Genomic DNA, 20,837 nt, shown 5'->3' with positions numbered 1-20,837 from the left:
TACTTGTACTTATAATTTTTTTGAGGATATTACAAATTCTCGATACCTTTAAAAATATTTACGAATTCTGGGTACCTTAGGAGGAAAAACATATTATGGAAACCTCTATAGATTAGAAGGCTAGGATCAACCTATGGAAATGATTTTACGGGCACAACCTATTGATGTTGTGTTCCATCACATGGACAGTTTCGATCAACCTATGATGTGGTCTATACAGTTCTTTGTCAGCCCCGATCGCACAGGGTTTTACTATTGAGGTTGTGTTCCTCAAAAAATTTATAAGTAAAAGTAGTTTTTTTGTAATAATGAGCTGAACTTGTCATCTTATTGGTAGTGATATAATGATATTACTGCAGGACGAATTTCCATGGATTGTATGGTTTGGATGATTCGATTAGCATAATATTTGTATAGTGGACCATCCAAGGTAGGCCAACTGATGAACCATTCCAAATCAATGTAGCCATGGAGGTATGCCATGTGTTGGTTGGATATTTGTGCCAACTACTGACTTGGGTCGGGTTTTACCCGACCCGAAAATAACATGGGTCGGGTTTAGAAATCATGGGTCTTGGGTAGGGTCAGATTTTAAATTGGAAAATCGGACTAAACCATGGGTAGGGCCGGGTTTAAAGAAAAAAACCCTACCCGGCTCATATGAGTGTGCTGTAACTTTCTTAAATATCTCTTAAATAACATAGCAAATTATTTTCCAATATATCGATACAATTGTTTTCATTGAGGTGTTCATGTCTCTTATATGAAAATATAGTGTCGTCCTTAAATTTATACACTTATGACATAAATTTAGAGATTTTTGGTGTGAAGATTTGTTTTTATTTCCACCAATCTTTAAAATTAGTCACGTTCCTATGCTACAAAATGAAAACCCGACCCGAGTTGCACCATTGTTTTGTTTTAGGGATGCTGTGGCAATTAATTTCTAAAAGCATGACTTTTGTGTAAATATGAAACTATTAAAGGATTATTTGGCAATTTTATAACCTTGGAACGATTTGGTTTGGGATAAAAAAAGAAAATAAATTCCATGGTGGTGAGACCAAATGCCTGTCAAACGGATTATTGTCGTTATCTTCATTTATTTTTCTACGAATTCCTTGTCCATATGAGATTAGATTCCACGCGCAGGGGAAAAGTCCAGTCAAATAAAAAACCCGTGTTATTTATTTCTCATTTTTTGATAAAGCAGTTTCAATTTTTTTTTTTATGACGTAGGGTGTCCCCACCCCACTTTGTAGAGTGGGACTAATTCCTTCCGGATGCGCGCAATCACCCGTAAACCAAGCACATCGGGTAAGCCCAGAGGGATTCGAACTCTCGTCTCTGTGGAGCATACCCAAGACTTTAAGCCAAAGAGCCACACCTGTACGGGTTAAAAAAGCAGTTTCAATTGCCGAGGTGGGAAAGTGTGGTGGGGTGCCCACAAGATGAATGGTCCGGATCACAACAAGGATCCCAATTATCTTATTACTACCCTAGGGCCCAGTATACCGATGGAGCATGATCAAGACCGTTAAATACAGATTACCTCTTGGTGGCCCACAAGATGAACGTTAATCTTATGATCATCACATCCATGCCACGTGTATTTCTTACTTGGATTACCTCTCGAGATTGCCGAATTGCCAGATACTTGTTTCCAACCGTTAGATTTGTGATACCAAGCAAACAAGGATTGGAAGAAATCCCAATCAACGAATCCAAACAAAGACATGTAGAATGGGCCCCACCATATATGTTGATGGGTCCCACCGAAAAATAATGGTTTACATATGTTTTGAGACTTTTACATGTTTTTTAGACTTTTTATCAAAAAAATGTGCAAATTGATATTTCCAAGAGCACTTAAATGCTCCTTAACTAGTTTGGGACAAAGGCTTAGTTTAGTTGAGTTGAGTTGTGTTGAGTATTTAAATGCTCCTTAACGATCGTAAAACCCATTTTTTATTTTATTGGTTGTCTTGTACTTAATCATCTAAATTGCTTTTTAACTAATCCAGTTCTTTGGCCAAAAAAAAAAGAAGGTTCACAGGAAGCATCCCTCGAAGCATATGTAACTCCTCGAGGACTCTAAAAGAAGTGCTCTTCCTCAACAATTCATTATCGGGCTGTCTTCCTTATGAGATCGGATTCCTATCTAAGGCCACGGTCTTCGACGCAGGATTTAATCAATTAGTGGGTCCGATCCCGCGCTCGTTGGGATGCCTTAGAAAAATAGAACAGCTCAATTTCGCGGGCAACTTTCTCACCGGATTTATACCGGAAGAGATTTGCAAGGTCGGCAATCTACTCAATTTCTTGCTCTCCGACAACTATTTCACCGGAGTTGGGCCAATCTGCTTGCAATTGATCAACAAGGGCGTGCTCGATATTCGAAAAAACTGGTAATCCTCAAAGAATCCAATCAAAGAATTCAAGTTGATGACCGTGGAAAAGTCACTGGTAATCCTACGCTCCTACCTTTGACTCCAAGTCGCTGTGGAAGCCAAAAAGCCAAAAATCTCTTGTACTAGACGTAGAGATCGAACCAACCATATTATCTCCATCAATAAAAAGAACAAGCAGAGGGGATTAGATCACTATTCCTTCTCTAATTCCATGTAAACCAGCTAATCTGCAATTCCTTCTCTCGTTATCAAAATTTATACGAAACTTAATCTCAAATGGCATCTGCTCTTGATAATCCTCTGTTCTTCTTGCTTGCTCTTCTTCTGTTTCCACTTTCTGCCGTGGCTCAAAGTAATGGTAGCATAAGTTTGGGCTCTAGTCTCTCTACCAGTGACAATACTTCATAGGTTTCGCCTTCTGGTGATTTCGCATTGGGGTTCACTCGCGTTGCAGACAAAGATCTCTTCTTGCTTGCAATTTGGTTCGACAAAGTACCTGAAAATACTATAATTTGGTCTGCAAATGGAGATAATCTTGTGCTTGATGGATCGAAAGTCGAGCTGACGAGCAGTGGAAATCTTGTGCATCGCAATCATCAAGGACAAGAGATATGGAGGGCTCAAGTCACTAACGGTAGTGTCACCTCCGCCGCCATGCTCGAGACAGGGAACTTGGTCCTCAGGAATTCGAATTCTGGTATCACTTGGCAGAGTTTCGATCTTTCTACGGACACCATCCTGCCTACGCAGATATTGGATCAGGGCAGCATGCTTTCTTCTCGTGAAACAAAGACCAACTACTCGAGCGGAAAGTTTGAGCTTCGTTTCCAAACAGATGGCAATCTCGTGCTTTACACAACAAATCTCCTTACCAATTATCTTTACAATGCTTACTGGAGTAGCGACACTGCAGGAACTGATTCTCAGATGATCTTCAATCAGTCAGGTTACATTTACCTCAGGCAAACAAATGGGAGCATACACAACCTCACTTTGGGAAACATAGTTTCAACCAGAGACTTCTACCACAGAGCAACACTTGATTTTGATGGAGTTTTCAGGCAATATATATACCCCAAGAATGGCTCAAGCAACAGAAACTGGGCAGGTGAGTCCTGGTCTATTGTATGGTCGGTGCCTCATGACATTTGTATGGCAATTACCGATAATTTTGGCAGTGGAGCTTGTGGGTTCAATAAATGAAGACCCGTGCAGAGAACTCTGCTTGGATGATTGTTTTTGTGCGGTCGCATTTTCAATGGTGTAGACTGTTTCAATGGTGTAGACTCTCAAATGGGAGGATGGAGACTGAAGATGGAACAACAAAGGCACTCATCAAAGTTCCCCTAGGAAATTCGACTTCTCAGTTTCCAAATTTCACTTCTCAGTTTCCATTTCCTTCAGGTTCAAATGGAGGGAAGAGTGATCGAGGTACTCTGATCATCATCTTCTCGATCCTTTTAGGCAGTTCTGTGTTTCTCAACCTCCATTTTTTGGTAGCCATTTTGTTGGCTGTTTTCTTCCAATATCATAAGAAACTACTAAAACACCAGCCAGAACAAGCGACACCAGAACAAAATTTCTTAGGAATGCATTTGCGATTGTTTACTTACAAAGAGCTTGAAGAAGTTACAGATGGGTTTAAACAAGAGTCGGGCAGCGGTGCTTTTGGCACAGTCTACAAAGGCGTCTTAACATCAAATACTGGAAATTTCGTCGCAGTCAAGAAGTTGGAGAAGTTGGTGGAGGAAGGAGATAAGGAATTCAAAGCTGGAAGTAACGGCAAAATCCATCATAAGAATCTAGTACAATTATTGGGATTATGCTACGAGGGGTCACAACGGCTTTTGGTATATGAGTTCATGAGCAACGGCTCCTTAGCAAGCTTCCTATTTGGAAGTTCGAGGCCCAGCTGGAACCAACGGACACAGATTGCCTTTGGAGTTGCAAGAGGGCTTACTTGCTTGCATGATAAGTGTGGCAAATTGTGATATAAAGCCTCAAAACATACTTTAGATTGCAATTTTACTGCAAGGATTGGCCAAGCTTATGCCATCGGACCAGACTCGAACAAATACAGGATTAAGAGGAACCAGAGGATATGTCGCACCCGAATGGTTCAGAAACATGTCAATCACTACAAAGGCGGATGTTTACAGCTTTGGCGTCTTGTTGCTGGAGATAATTTGTTGTAGGAAGAACGTGGACGTGGGGCTGGATGACATAGAGAATGCAATACTGACTTATTGGGCTTATGATTGCTATAGAGAAAGGAAACTGAATTTGTTAGTGGAGGATGTTTTAGAGGCACTAAGCGATGCTAGGAGGCTGGAGAGGTTCGTGATGGTAGCAATTTGGTGTATTCAAGAGGAACCATCACTAAGGCCTTCTATGAAGAAAGTGACCCAGATGCTTGAAGGAGCAGTTGAAGTTTCTGTGCCCCTCAGACCCATCCTCCTTCATCAGTTCAATTGGTTGAAACATCTTCTCTCTTTCCGCGTACGTGGGTGTGTGTTTTTATGTGTAGATGTGTGATTCTACTCGTTCAATATTTAGAGTCGTATGTCTGCTGTGTATTTATATGTAGTTGATCTTTAATGAAAGTGTATTGTGGACAACAATTGAGAATCCACTTACAAAAGTCCCAAATTGCATGTTAGATCAATAAAATTCTTTGTGGGATGAATTCTTCATAGAAGACAATCTAAGGAGTTCAACTGCAATAAAATTTTAAATTTTAGAACCACCGATGTCTCAGAATGATCGAATCAAGAACAGAAACAAAACTATATCTCAGAATAATTGAATCAAATTTTACAAATAGTATGCATAAGCATGCCATTTAAAAAAAAAAAAAAACCACCGTTCTCTTTGCAAAAGTCAAATGAAAAGCCCTTGTTTTTTTCATTTATTCACAGCCCTTGCCACATTCACAGCCCTCATCTTATAATCATTCTTTTTTATTGTAAGATAAAAAGATCCGATCCAGACCTATTTCTATTAGGCTAAGAGATTGGTCCACACGTGCGGCACACAGGGAGCCGGGCACAACCCTTTTCACCTTTTCATCTTCCCCACCCCTCTAACTTGAAAAAATCACCACCACCACCTTCACCATGTCTCTCTTCTTTCTTTCATTTGCTACAGAGAGAGAGTATACAATATGAAGTGATGCTGGTAGATTTATTTTTTCTTTTATTATAAAAAGGTGCTTCAAAAAGTGACTCCCACCACCCACCACCCACCACCTTTCCTAAGCAATCTTCTCAAAACCCTAATTTAGGCTGGCGGGTTATACCATATTGCTCTGTGGATTTTCTTCTCTAAATTTAGCTGAAATTGAGATACAGAGAATCTTGGGGTGCGAAGAACCATAGTTAGCAAAACTCCATTTTTTTTAAAAATGTGTTTTAATGGTGTGCCGTTTAAAACTTTCACAATGAATAAAACTCCGTTTTTTTAGGCAAACGTTTTAACCACGTTTTAAATGCGTTTTAAATGTTTTAAACACATTTTTTTGGGTCAACTTTCCAATTTTACCCCCACCATATTTTGTAAATGACAAAATTCTAAACTCATTTTCTTGTGTTTCCCTTTTTTTTGAAGCAGTACCGTACTAAACTGGAAAATTTTCCGTCCCGTTTTATTGGCGAATCACGTTTTGCTAACTGTGCAAATAACCCCATTTTGAAAGCTTGCATGCTTGGATGCTTTCCTTTTTTTGCCTTGAAAAAGAGATTTCTTTCCCCTTATGAGAACGGATTTGTTTGGAGTGCTTGGAGGAATTCGGATTCTTTTGCCAACTAAATCCAACGATCAGAATTAAGAAATCTCTCTCTCTCTCTCTCTCTCTCTCTATATATATATATATATATATATATATATATATATATATATATCATATAATATAATAGTAAAACGGAATCCTGGACGACGTGGTCGTGCCACGTGGCACCCCCTCCATAAACGTAAAACTCTCTCCAATGAGAATTTTCGTGTTTTGCACCCTCCTTCAAATTCTACATTTTCCTCTTTATTTCTCCCTAAAATCTCTCCCTTACCTAAAATCTCCCATTTATCTCTTTCAATAGTTTATCTTTCTAAAATCTCTCCCACCCTAAATATCTCACAAATCGTTTCTAATTTTAATTCTTAGTTCATAATAATAAGAATTTCAAAGAGATGGTATTTTGAGAGAAAGTGACGAAAATCTCTCTCCCTATTTCCAAAATGATTTCGTAAATTCTAATTTTAATTCTCAGTCCCTAATAATAAGGATTTTAAAGAGATGTGGTTTTGGCTGCGCCACTTTGCATATCTTCTATTCCAAATTTCCTTTCTCCACATATTCACGATTAAGAATAGTAGCTATTCTTTCTCCTTTCTCCTAGTATTAACGATTAGAAAAAAGTAGCTATTTTTTTGGGAGAGGATTTTATGGGATCTAAATGATAAATTAAAGGAATATAGAGAGTTTTTTGGGATTTAACTATGGTTTTCTACCATCGCAGGATTTCACATGTCTCTCATTTATTATTCCAAGAACAAAAAAATTGTGATTATTTAAGAGCCACTATTTTCTGTTCAATTTTTTATATACAGTCAAATGCGATTATATTCTGTTCAGTTCTTTCTATTTGATTTATTTTCTGTCTCTCTCTCTAATCTTAGATTTGTTCTTCTCCTTCCTAGGTACGTTTTTTCACTTTTCTTTTTCCGGCCAATTCTATGATACCGGAGGTCTGACCAGAGAGAGTATTACGGCCAATTCCACATTTTCTTAAAAATCTGAGGAAACTAAGATTTTATTTATTTGTTACTAACAAAGAAATCTGTACCTCTTGATGCTCAACTGAGGGACTTGATAAGAAAAAGAAGAACAATAAGTTATGTTTGAGATGCCTTTATTCGTGAAGAATCAGGTGATTTCACTCTCTTTCTCAATTTATCTTTCTTCTCTTTGTATTATCTTTATTACAATCTTATGCCCTCTTCTCTTGAAATTTTCTCTATATCTTTATGAATGTTTCTTCTTTTTTTTCTTTTTTTAAAAAGTAAGTTGCCGCTCCGTGCATCGCACGGGACTGCAACTAGTAATATATATGTAAAACGGAATCCTGGACGACGTGAGAATGCCATGTGTCACCCCTTATATTCGCCTTTTTATTTTCTCCATTTTTCATTTTTTTTCTCCATAATTTCCATATTACACGATTTAGGAACTACGAGATTTTTGGGATTTATCCTTTCCCAAAGCATATCTTCTTCTTACCCCTTCTATTCAACGTTTCCTCCACCAAAAGGAAAGAAGGCCAGCTAAGGCCAATAAAATAATTCTATCTATATATTTTGTAGAAGCAAAGATAAGTAAATCAACGGTTCAGATTCCATATTCCACTATTTATGATATTTTTCCAAGATTTACGCTATTCTTTCTTTTTCCTTCTCAAAAAAGGCAACCAAATTCTTTTAGTATTCCTATATTTTCGGTTTTGGCAACCTTCAATGCCAATCCTTTCCAAAATTTATGGTATTTTTTTTTGTTCTTATTTTTCTATTGCAAAAGGCAACCAAATCTAATATCTAATAATATAGGCAATACTTCTTTATATAGCTAAAAAAACTGAAAATCCCTCAATGAGTATTCATTCCTGGATTTTCGCTATCAAACCATTTTACCCAAATCTAACAATATTCAAATTTGTTCCTGGGATTTATGTGGGAGAAAAAAAATCCGAGATTGGTGGGAAAAAAAAGTCCTAGAAGTATCCTGGTAAAATAAAAATCTCATGTCCGTTTGGTTGCCAGTAAAATTTTTGTCCTAGGAAGTTTTAGTAAAGTTTTGGACCCATCCCATGTTTGGTTGCCTTTTAGCACTAGATTTTTTTTAATCTCACTCCTGTAATTATGGGTGGACATGGTTCCGGTTCGAACCGAGGAACCGAACCGAACTGGCACATATGGTTCGGTTCGGTTCGGTTCCATATTTATATGGTTCGGTTCCGGTTCTGATATCCTGGAACCGATGGAAATTCGGTTCGGTTCTGGGTTTGGGATCCCGGAACCGAGAACCGAACCGAGAACCGACCCTCACCTTAAAACCCAATGCCTCATCGCTTGATTGAATCACCCCACCCCCTTTTAATTCACCCATCTTTAACGTGTTGCTTTGCCTTTAAAATTTTAATTCACCCCCCAAATTTGTGCTTGATTATTCCAAATTTGTGCATGTTTGTAAGTCATATATAATTTTTGCACTGCCCAAATTTGTGCCTGATTATTCCAAATTCGTGCATGTTAGTCTTTGTAGTTCATATATAAACAGGACCGAACCGATTATAAATACGATTAGGCAAAATATCTACATTTGGTGAAGGTTGGGTAAACCCAGAACCGAACCGATTATATATGGTTCTGGTTCGGTTCGGTTCCAAACATATATGGTTCAGTTCTGGTTCCAATTTCAAGGAACCGATTATATATGGTTCGGTTCTGGGTATACCCCACAACCGAACCGAACCGAACCATGTCCACCCCTACCTTTAATGATTGCTTCTGCTGTGGTGAATTTTTTTAATCCCACTCTTTTAATGATTGCCTTTTCATCCCATCCCAAAATAATCGCATGAACCAAAATAATCCCAAGAACCAAAAATAAGCTTGAGAAGAATTTTTTTCTTCCCAACAGTCCAAGCAACCAACCAAAGTTTTTTTTTTTTTTTTCCCACCATAGTCCGGGTCGGCACTAGATTCTTACCCACCCAATAAAATGATTTGGTTTTATCAACTCTTAAGAGTCCTTAGTAAATGGCAATTGCCATTCTTATCAAACTTTCCAATATCTTATTTAAGAGATCCTGTAGTTGCCAATCTTATAAAGCTCGAATCCCTTCCGTTTCCAAAAAACTCTCTCTCTCTCTCTCTCTCTCTCTCTCTCTTTCTTATCAAGCTTGCTCTTTTTCCCTTCGGGAAGCTGTTGTGCCGTTTGTTGTATATGTTAGTACGATGTATTTAAAACAACAATAGGCTAAGTGGGTTTTAAGGTTTTAAGGTTTGTTAATGATTATGAAGTCTTTCAATCTCCCTTTGAAATTGTCCACTTTATTTAGGTCAAATAACTCTTTGAATTCTTATTTTCTATGGATCTTTCCCTTAAATTCTGTAATTATGTCACTAAAATTGAATTGCAGAAGTAACTTGATTCCTCTCTAGCAAGGTAATGCATAGAATACAATATTTGTATTCTAATTAACGTTTTGCAGATGTCATTCATGAATTTTACCAGTAAATTTGTGTTATTCGATATGATATTTAGAAATGCGACAACTGATCCCCAATTTGTCCAATTGTGTGAGAAAGACACTCATTGCAAGTGAATGAGTTATGTGAGTTCAATTTGGATATGATTTTGACGTTAGTTAAAATAAATTATCAACTATAGTATTGTTTCTTTTCGGACCAGAAACTTTTCTTCTTCTTGATCCCAGCCATCCACTAGATTCGATCTACGCTGGTTTGCACATGGCCCAAAACATGCTATAATTGGGCAATCCTAACTGTTTGATGAAGAGCCTGCAAATGCATGGCTACGAAAGGGGACGTCTGGAAGACTCTCAATGTCTAGATGTACATTTTTCACACTCTTGAGCAGAGATTGTTCTGGTCTATTTCCCTTTAGGCAATGTTGGGATGGTTTATGCACTGATTTTGGTTTATAGTTTTCATCAGAATTTGCATTGTTTTTTCTTCCAATAGATTTCTTTTGCTTTTTCTGAATGTGGGTACTAGAGGCTATGTACCTTTTTCACAGGATCACTTATTTATTTACCCATGCATTGTTGGGAGTTATTTACCTGTGCAATGTTGGGATGGTTTACGCACTGGATTTTGGTGCTAGTTTTCATCAGAATTTGCATTGTTTTTTCTTCTAACTGATTTCTTTTGCTTTTTCTCAACGGTTGGTTCAAAAATCTAATTTCCTAATCTTCTTTACAAAAACATCTTCTTCACTCTTTTTTTTTTTCAAAAAAAAATCATATTCTAAAACATACTTTTTTTATGTCGCCCTGTGGATCGCATGGGTTTACCACTAGTCTATAAATAAATATAAGTAAAGCAAAATCCTCTAAGCCGTGGTGGCGCCACGTGTCGGCCCCTCCTCCATCCCGCAATTTTAAAAAGCCCCAAAACGTCCAAACGTTCAAAACCCCCAAACGTTGTGACTCTTCATTATCCAACGTTTCTTGCAATTTTAAAAAGCCTCAAACGTCCAAACGTCCAAAACCCCCAAACGTTGTGACTCTTCATTATCCAACGTTTCTCATATAAACTCTTTCTAAAACCCCCTCTTAGATATCTTCTCTTTCTAGCAAAGAATTTTATTCTAATAGGCAATCGACCTAACTCTTTTTGAAACTCTGCTGTGCATCTTTGCAAGGTAATTCTATTTTTTTGTGTGTGTGTATCTGTTATTCTCAAACATTTTTCTATTCATGTTTGTAGTCAAGCTTACATGGGTTTATAGTGTAGTTAGGAATTTTCTTTTAATTTCAGATTATGAAGGTTACATTAACATGGGGCAAGCTTTGCATACTGATTTGGTGTTGAGATTTTTTTTTGTCAAGCTTCCGAGCAGCCATTAACTATATAGATATATTAAAATCCTTTTCTCCTCATACAGAATTTGGGACTATTCTTCATATTTTCCTCCACCACTATCCCTGCCTTCTTCGGTAATAACTTAAACCTTCTGGACATGGATCCCGACGAAACCCAAAGAAGACATTGAAACAGTCAGGGTTTTTGTATGATTTTGGTAAAGTTTTTTTTGATGATTTTGTATTCTTCTTCTATAATTTTTTGACCTTTGACTAAGGATCACATAAACATTTTTTTAATGGCATTTATGATATCCTTATTTTTTGTTCTAATTTCTCCTCTGACATCAAAGGGGGTGTTTTGCTGAAGTATTAGAAATGTTTGTTCTTCTTATTTTGTAATTTTTATGAGCTTTGATAAAGGACCACGTAAACAAGTTTTAAAAGCCTATTATGCTTCCCTAATTTTTTCTTATAATATCTTCTCCTACATCGTGTTCACATAGGGGGTATTTCTGTTTGTTGAAGAATCAGAAATGGGTGTCGTGCTGGGTTTGTTAAAACTATATAAATAATTAAATTCAATCTATTACTTTACATCAATACGATATCATTAATAAAATATTTTTGCTGTTGCTTATGTTTTCGATCTAATCTCGCCATGTGTACAGGTTAAAAGTAGCAACAAGTGAGAAAATCCTTTTCTCAATCTGTAGGTTATGTCACAGATATTCATTATACATGTTTTTCGAGTGTAGTGCTTCTTCATTTCTGATTTAATTTTTTGTTCCTCGAGAACTTTGCTATGATTTTTTTTTATTTTTGGTTTCTGGCTTTTTTTTAGTGTAAAAAAACAGTTAATTGTGTTGAGCCTTCTGACCATTTTCTGGATGTTTTTTAGATACTATGTTATTTTCAAAGTTGAAGAACGCATATGGAAAGAAGAAGAAAATCCTCTTCTTAATCGGCAGGCAATGTCAAGGATATTCATTGTACATGTTTTTCCAGTGTAGTTTGATTGATTACGTTGAATTTCTACTCCAGCATTGTTTCTTTTAAAATTTCTTCGTCATGGAACGCTCTTTAACTGCTGAGAGCATTCACACTTAATGCATTGAAGTGTTTTCCAGGTTGATTTGTCCCCCACTACACCGCACATTTTGGCACATGTAATTTTTTTTCCATGTACATTTTTCACTACATGCTGCTTTTGCCTTGGCATTTCTATTTCCTCTTTTTTGATTAAATAATGGTGTCCTTACTATGTCCTCTTATCCTCTTAGACAATGTGCTTCTTCACTATTAAATTTTGTCATTAAAGGAGCTGCCTCTGACCCCATTTAACATGGGCTGGGCATTTGGAGCTTAAAATCTATGGAAATTTCATTCTATGCTTGGGGTTTCAAAAAATCTAAGTACCTGGATCGTTGGCATGGAAACAATTAATTTAGCTTTTTCTTCTTTTCATTTTTTTTACGTTTACTTCTAGCAATGAAGAGTTACTTTGTATTATGGAATCCTTAAAATCAAGTTCTTCTGTCTTTATTTGTTTCTTAGCAAGTGATGTCCAAAAATATGGAAGTTAGAAAGGGAGCGAGCGATTTGTCGACCCAAAGTTATGCGAGGCAAATCGTTTTAGGTATTTATTTGCTAAAACCAGTGGCCATGCAGAATTTGTGAACGATGCCATTTATGCTGCATGGAATTCTAAAGGAGAAGTCTTGCTTGGTTTTTCAGCATTTTAATTGGGAGAAACGCGCCGCATGTTCCATGTACATTTTTTTCCGTACATGCCGCTTTTGCCTTCTCATTTCAATTTCCTCTTCTTATTTCATTAAATAATGATGCCCCTACTATATGCTCTTAGTCAATGTGCTTCTTCACTATTAAATTTTATCATTAAAGGACCTGCCTCTAACCCCATCTAATTTGGGATGGGCATTTGGAGCTTAAAATCATGGAAATTCTGTTTCTTGCTTGGGTTTTCAAGCAAGGGTTATCAATTTTCTTGCTTGGTTTCTTTTCTTTTCTTTTTTTTAGTTCAGCTTGATCATTTATATAGCATTTTTCATATTATATTGTTAGAAACCGTTTTCTACTTCAACCCCTATAGTTTAAAAAGTGACAAAGACATCCCCTCTAGTTTCGTTTTGTTTAAGGTTTGGCCCCTCAGCTGAAGGTTCGTCTATAGATTGAAGGGTTAGGATGATCCGATGGAGCTGATTTTTTGGGCACACCCTATCTATGTCAGGACCCATCAAATGAACGCTTTGGATCATCCAAATAATGTGGGCCCATACCCGAATCCAAAGCGTTTGGTAGTGTTTAGATTCCTAACGATATCTGTTAGTTGTTGTGGTTTGGGGGGGGGGGGGGGGGGTGTGTGTGGCTGGTTCTCTCCTTTTTCTTTTATTATAAAAAGGTGCTTCAAAAAGTGTTACTCCCACCAACCACCACCTTTCCTAAACAATCTCCGCAAAACACTAATTTAGGCTGGCGTGGGTTTTACTATATTGGTATGTGGATTTTCTCCTCTAAATTTAGCTGAAATTGAGATACAGAGGATTTTGGGGTGCCAAGAACCCCATTTTGCACCCCGGCGGGTGTATGTGATGCGAACGAGGCGGAAGCTAGAGCATTATTATTCGGCCTTCGTTGGTTTAGGAATCATAATTTGGGGCCCTTAATCGTGGAAGGTGATTCAACCAACGTGATTGCATGGGCGAGGAACCAAGGTCCTGGCCCTTGGCAGCTTGCAAACGACATTGATGAGATACGAGATCTCATGGGTATCATACGTCCGTTGATAACGCATCGAAGGCGTACGGCTAACTCTCTGGCCGATCGTTTAGCGAAGGAGGGAGTGGGATTATCGGTTCCGAATGTTGTATTTAATGCTCCGGGAGCGAATCTCTTGTAATTCGATCACCGTATTACACAGGGACATCTTGTCCCTTCTTCGTGTAATTTCCTTCCAGGAATTAAATAAACTGTTATCTTCTTTTTTTTTAAAAAAAAGAACCCCATTATGCAAGCTTGCAGGCTTGAATGCTTTCCTTTTTTTGCCTTGAAAAAGAGATTTCTTTCCCCTTATGAGAGCGGATTTGTCTGGAGCGCTTGGAGTAATTCGGATTCTTTTGCCAACTAAAGCCAACGATCAATATTAAGAAAGTATAAAAAATTAAAACTCCAATGTCACCATAATTGTTGGGGCTTCCACCAAAATAACCCTATTTTCGGATAAATTTTAAAAGTAATAATTAGTGACTCTAGCTAGGGGGAACGGGGCGGGGCAGGATGTTGCATTCTCCGTCCCCATCCCCACCTCAAGGAAAATTCCCCATCGCTGCTTCAGGGATGGCGGGGAATCACCATTCCCGCCCCGAAGGAAAATCCAATCTCCATCCCCGTCCCCGCCTTGCACATTACGGGAAAACGTGTTTGATGGATTTTATTATTGGAAACATTCTAATATAAATGAATTTGACGAAGATAATAGGAAAATTTAGGAATACCAAATGAAATTTGTTGTATGGTAAGTACGGCTACACAAATTAAAAGCAGTAAACCCAAATTTAATAGCAAAAAATTCAATTTTGCATGGGAATAACGAGGCGGGGCGGGGCCATATCCATCCCCATCCCTGCTTTGGGGAATTTTTTAATCCTCGTCCCCGCTTAAATCGGGGAATCCCCGTCTCGAGGGGAGGATCCCCGTTTTCACTGGTTTAATTGTCGGCCCTAACTCTAGCTGCCGGATGCCACTGACGACGATGATTGGAGTCTCTCTGCCTAGCTAATACATCATTAGAGGAAAGCCTTGAAGGCAAAAGGTGGTCCGCTAGCGCAGAAAAAAGGGCAGCCTAGTGCATGAGGATCCTTCCATTGTGGGGTCTGGGGAGGGCTAGATGTACGCAGCCTTATTCCTGCTTTGTAGAGAGGCTGTTTCCGTGACTCGAACCCGTGACCACCAGGTCGCAATGAAGCGACCTTACTGCTGTGCCAAGGCTTGCCTCGCCCTCTAATGTTTGTAATAGATTAGTTGTTTGACTGTCAGGACACCCATAGGTTCACTGCTGGATACATTTTTCATGCTCGGAGAAGGACGCAGTATGTCATGGATAAGCGGAAGCATGACTTCTTCATCCGTTTTGGAGGCGGAGTTTATTTCATATTGCATGAGGCTTCATCCGATGCCGATGGACCACTTTTTTCCCTCTTGTATCATAGCAGCTAGATGAGAAAACCCTAATCGGCATTTACCATAGGCGGCCGATGACAACATTAGTGGATAGGGCATTTATTGTAAAAAAAATAACCTTGAAAAAGGGTATTTTTGTCATTCGACACATTATATTTATTTTTGGAAACTGAGTCCCATATTTCATATGATTTTTCCTTGCCTTTTTTTTATCTTTTACCTTTTATAGAATTATATTCCTTCTTGCTCCATCTTTCTAACTGACATTTTTACCATATATTTTAGGGCACATCTAAAAATTAATTCAATATAATCTTATTTCCAAATTGTTTGAATGTTAAATATAATTATTTACAAATTAAGTTTATAATAGTTGCAAAAATTCTCCACTCTTGACTTCCAAAGAGTCGTTAATGACCCCGCTTGCATACCAGATTAAATTAAAATATTTTGCTAAAAATAGGAAACAATTTTGGTAGCATCCAAAGAGGCAGTGTTAAGGGCAATTGTGATGTCGTTATCTTCATTTATTTTTCTACGAATTCCTTGTCCATATGGGATTAGATTCCATGCGGAGGGACGAAAGTCCAGTCAAATAAAAAAACAACCGTGATATTTATTTTCCATTTTTGGGTATGCCAAAGAGAAAGCATTTTCAATTGCACAGAGGTGTGGGCCCACAAGATGTGTGGTCCAGATCACAATAAGGACCCCAATTTTCTCATTACTATTCTAATTTCAATTGCCAAGGATCTAATCCTCTTGGGCTCAGTAAACCGATGGAGCATGATCAATACCGTAAAAATACAAAGTATATCTTGGTGGCCCACAAGATGAACGGTTAATCTTCTGATCAGCAGTTTCCGACCGTTAGATTTAATACCAAGCAAACAAAGATAGGAAGAAATCCCAATCAAATAATCCAAACAAAGGCATGTAGACTGGGCCCCACCATATATGTTGATGGGTCCCAGCGTAAAATAAAGGTTGAAAAGAACAACCCGTCAAGAACGTACATGCAATGAATTGGTAACGATTTCCGGCTGTGAATTAAAGAAGGGTTGATAGGGATCGGGGTTAAGAAATGATAACCTGTATAAACTAAAAATATACACCAAAGATTAGTGTATAATCCGTCTTAACACTCGAGCCGTGCATAAAACGGTGTCTCCTCTTTGGTTGGTCATAGGCCTAAAATCACGCGATAATCGTATGGTCCTAAACATATCTGATCAAGAGCTTCTAGTATAATGTTGCTTTCAACTTTTGTTGACGGTCCATTCCCAAAAGCAAGTTACTAATCTAACAGCTATTAACTTTGAATTCCCTATGTTTTACAATGTGGCTAAAATTAGCTGGACGGTCAAGATCAGTAGATCACTCCAAGTAGCTGTGGAAGCCAAAAAGACAAGAGTCTGTTGTACTAGACATAGAGAACCAACAATATTATCTCCATCTATAAAAATAAAAAAAAACAAGCAGAGGGAATTATTAGATCACAATTCCTTCTCTCTACCAGTGACAATTCTTCATGGGTTTCACCTTCTGGTTATTTCGCATTCGGGTTCAAACCTGTTGCAGACAAAAATCTCTTCTTACTTGCAATCTGGTTCGACAAAGTACCAGAAAAAACTATAGTTTGGTCTGCACACAAAGGTAATCTTGTGCTTTATGGATCGAAAGTCGAGTTGAAGAGCAGTGGACAACTTGTGCTGAGCAATAATCAAGGACAAGAGATATGGACGGCTCAAGTCACTAACGGTAGTGCCACCTCTGCTGACATTCTCGACACTGGGAATTTGGTGCTCTGGAATTCGAATTCTGGTATCACTTGGCAGAGTTTCGATCATTCCACGGACACCATCTTGCCTTCACAGATATTGGATATGGGCACCACGCTATCTTCTCGTGAAACAGAGACCAACTACTCTAGCGGAAAGTTTGAGCTTCGTTTCCAAACAGATGGGAATCTCGTGCTTTACACAACAAATCTCCTTACCAATTATCTTTACAATGCTTACTGGAGTAGCAGCACTGCAGGAACCAATTCTCAGATGATCTTCAATCAGTCAGGTTACATTTACCTCAGGCAAACAAATGGGAGCGTACACAACCTCACTTTGGGAAACATAGTTTCAACCAGAGACTTCTACCACAGAGCAACACTTGATTTTGATGGAGTTTTCAGGCAATATATATACCCCAAGAATGGCTCCAGCAACAGAAACTGGGCTGGTGAGTCCTGGTCTATTGAATGGTCAGTCCCAAGTGACATTTGTTGGGCAATTACGGATAGTTTTGGCAGTGGAGCTTGTGGGTTCAATAGCTACTGCAGACTAGATGATACTCTAAGGCCTAGTTGCTTCTGTCCACCCAATTATTCCTACTTTGATTCCAGTAACCCTTTCAAGGGATGCAAACCGGACTTTGTTCCTCAAAGTTGTGAGCCTGCTGGATCAGGGGAAGAGCCTAGACCTCAATTCCGAATGACAGAGTTGCCAAACACAAATTGGCCGATGTCTGACTCTGAACGATATAATCCAATAAATGAAGACCAGTGCAGAGAACTCTACTTGGATGATTGTTTTTGTGCGGTCGCCGTTTTCAATGGTGTAGACTGTTTCAAGAAGAAGCTCCCACTCTCAAATGGGAGGATAGAGACTGGAACAACAAAGGCACTCATCAAAGTTCCCCGAGGAAACTCCACTTCTCAGTTTCCATTTCCTTCAGGTTCAAACAGAGGGAAGAGTGATCGAGGTACTCTGATCATCATCTTCTCGACCCTTTTAGGAAGTTCTGTGTTTCTCAACCTCCTCTTTTTGGTAGCCATTTTGTTGGCTGTTTTCTTCCAATATCAGAAGAAACTACTAAAACACCAGCCAGAACAAGCGCCACCAGAACAAAATTTCTTAGGAATGCATTTGCGATCGTTTACTTACAAAGAGCTTGAAGAAGCCACAGATGGGTTTAAACAAGAATTGGGCAGCGGTGCTTTCGGCACAGTCTACAAAGGCGTCTTAACATCAAGTACTGGAAATTTCGTCGCAGTCAAGAAGTTGGAGAAGTTGGTGGAAGAAGGAGACAAGGAATTCAAAGCTGAAATAACAGCAATCGGCCGAATCCATCATAAGAATCTAGTCCAACTATTGGGATTCTGCTACGAGGGGTCACAACGGCTTTTGGTATATGAGTTCATGAGCAACGGCTCCTTAGCAAGCTTCCTATTTGAAAGTTCGAGGCCCAGCTGGAACCAACGGACACAGATTGCCTTTGGAGTTGCAAGAGGGCTGGCTTACTTGCATGATGAGTGTGGCAACCAAATCATCCACTGTGATATAAAGCCTCAAAACATACTTTTAGATTGCAATTTTATTGCAAGGATTTCGGATTTCGGCCTAGCCAAGCTTCTGCAAGCGGACCAGACTCGAACAAATACAGGATTAAGAGGAACCAGAGGATATGTCGCACCCGAATGGTTCAGAAACATGTCAATCACTGCAAAGGTGGATGTTTACAGCTTTGGTGTCTTGTTGCTGGAGATAATTTGTTGTAGGAAGAACGTGGAACAGGGGCAGGATGACATGGAGAATGCAATACTGACGGATTGGGCTTGTGATTGCTACAGAGAAAGGAAACTGAATTTGTTAGTGGATGATGACGAAGAGGCACTAAGCGACGCTAGGAGGCTGGAGAGGTTCGTGATGATAGCAATTTGGTGCATTCAAGAGGAACCATCACTAAGGCCTTCCATGAAGAAGGTGACACAGATGCTTGAAGGAGCAGTTGAAGTCGCTGTCCCCCTGGACCCATCTTCCTTCATTAGTGCAATTTGTTGAATCCAGATGTCCTCCCATACCGAGTACGAGAGTGAAGGGTGCATGTATGTGTGTGTACACATGTGCAATTATATACTCGTTCACTATTTAGAGTATTTCTATTACATATTACTTTGTATTTGATCTTTAATCAAGGTATACTTTGGTCATTGAGAGGTTGAGAATTCATTGTCAAAAGTCCCAAAATGTATGTTAGATTGATGAAATTCTTTGTGGGGTTAATTCTTCATATCCTTGGTTTTTTAAGCCTCCAATGCAGAAGAGGCAGTTAAAGAAGCACATTAATCCATCAATAATAAACAAGTTCAGATAGGCAAATTATGTTGTTTTCAGTCCAAATTATAGTTTTTTTCTGGGTATAAAAGGCAATTAAAGCAGCAAAAACCATCACCTACTCCTCCTATTGTTAGAACAAGCTTTCAATTCAGCTTCCTGCTGCTGCTTTTTTTATCAAAATTTATACTATACATTTTGTCAAATGGCATCTGCTCTTTTTGACCTCTGCTTCTTGCTTCTCCTTCAATTCATTTCTGCCATTGCTCAAACTAACGGCACCATAAGTTTGGGCTCTAGTCTCTCTACTACTCACAAATCTGCGTGGGTTAATCCTTCTGGTGATTTCGCATTCAGGTTCACTCGCATTGGTGGCAGAAATCTATTCTTGCTTTCAATCCGGTTTGACAAAGTGCCTAAATAAACTAAATGGAGATAATTTGGTGCCAGACGGATCGAAAGTTGAGTTGACGAGAAATGGAGGGCTTGTGCTCAGCAATCGTCGAGGACAAGAGATATGGAGGGCTGAAGTCATCAACAGTAGTGTCACCTCCGCCGCCATGCTCGACAAAGGAAACTTCGTGCTCATGAACTAAAATTCGGGTACTACTTGGCAGAGTCTCAATCACTCTACAGACACCATCTTGCATACGCAGATATGGAGCAGCTCTCTTCTCGTGAAACAGAGACCAACTACTCGAGCGGATCTAACCACAAGAGAGTAAAATATACAATGGAACAATGTATTTCGTCTATGGAGCAGCACAAATGGGTCTCTAAGTTGATGGTTTATGGTTATGAAATCATCTATAGGGGCTGAAAACGTAGAGGTCACCACACTATCATGTATACATGAAATGCATCACTTGTAGCCATATCGATGCCGGTGTTCAATGACCTTGTAGACATTCACAAAGAGTAGACTTGTGATCCTGCCATTCAAAGTATTATTCATAAATTATAGCAAGACCTTGCTGCCGCCTGCCATTGCAAGTTACACATGGGACTCGACATATTTCAGATATAAAGGGCGAATGGTGTTGGTCGCTCACTCTTCTAAAAATCTCAATATACTTTAGGAACTCCATGTTTCACCATTTACTGGACACTCAAGATTTTTTCGCACATACAAGTGGATATCTCAAGCCTTCTATTGGAAGGGGATGCGACGAGAAGTCAAAAAATTTGAGGAAAATGTGGCGTATGTCAACGAAACAAAGGTAAGACAATGGCAAGCGCCAATCTACTTCAGCTAGGGGTGCAACTAGGGTCAGGTTGGGTTGGGTTGGGGCCAACCCGACCCAACCCGAGGACCCTATTTTTCCAACCCGACCCGACCCGACCCGACCCGAGGAACCCATTTTTCCAGCCCGACCCGATTCAACCTGACCCGACCCGACCCGACCCAAATTCCAACCCGGAGAGGTTCAACCCGACCCAACCTGAGGAACAATTTCCTCAACCCAACTCAACCCGACCGGATTTCCATATTGAATCGTGCCCACTTGTACTTCTGCTGC

The 20,837-nt window shown here is 39.0% G+C and overlaps 2 protein-coding genes across 2 annotated transcripts; both read left to right on the top strand.

Moving 5' to 3' along the window:
- The first annotated feature begins 2,687 nt into the window (after positions 1-2,687).
- Positions 2,688-3,614, top strand: LOC143864764 (G-type lectin S-receptor-like serine/threonine-protein kinase LECRK2). The gene is made up of 2 exons (XM_077375576.1): positions 2,688-2,763; positions 2,866-3,614. The coding sequence occupies exons 1-2, from the start codon at positions 2,688-2,690 to the stop codon at positions 3,612-3,614; spliced, it is 825 nt and encodes a 274-aa protein (XP_077231691.1).
- Positions 3,615-4,538: 924 nt separating this feature from the next.
- Positions 4,539-19,174, top strand: LOC143864756 (G-type lectin S-receptor-like serine/threonine-protein kinase LECRK3). Its single transcript, XM_077375564.1, has 2 exons — positions 4,539-4,914; positions 16,691-19,174. The coding sequence occupies exons 1-2, from the start codon at positions 4,539-4,541 to the stop codon at positions 19,042-19,044; spliced, it is 2,730 nt and encodes a 909-aa protein (XP_077231679.1). The 3' UTR covers positions 19,045-19,174.
- The last annotated feature ends 1,663 nt before the right edge of the window (positions 19,175-20,837 follow it).

Source organism: Tasmannia lanceolata, unplaced genomic scaffold (assembly GCF_043159265.1).
Source record: "Tasmannia lanceolata isolate RefF3 unplaced genomic scaffold, GAP_Taslan_0.1 ptg000003l, whole genome shotgun sequence".
NCBI classification, from domain to species: domain Eukaryota; kingdom Viridiplantae; phylum Streptophyta; class Magnoliopsida; order Canellales; family Winteraceae; genus Tasmannia; species Tasmannia lanceolata.
The sequence above is the reverse complement of the archived record's forward strand: the minus strand, read 5'-3'. Positions and strand labels throughout refer to the sequence as shown.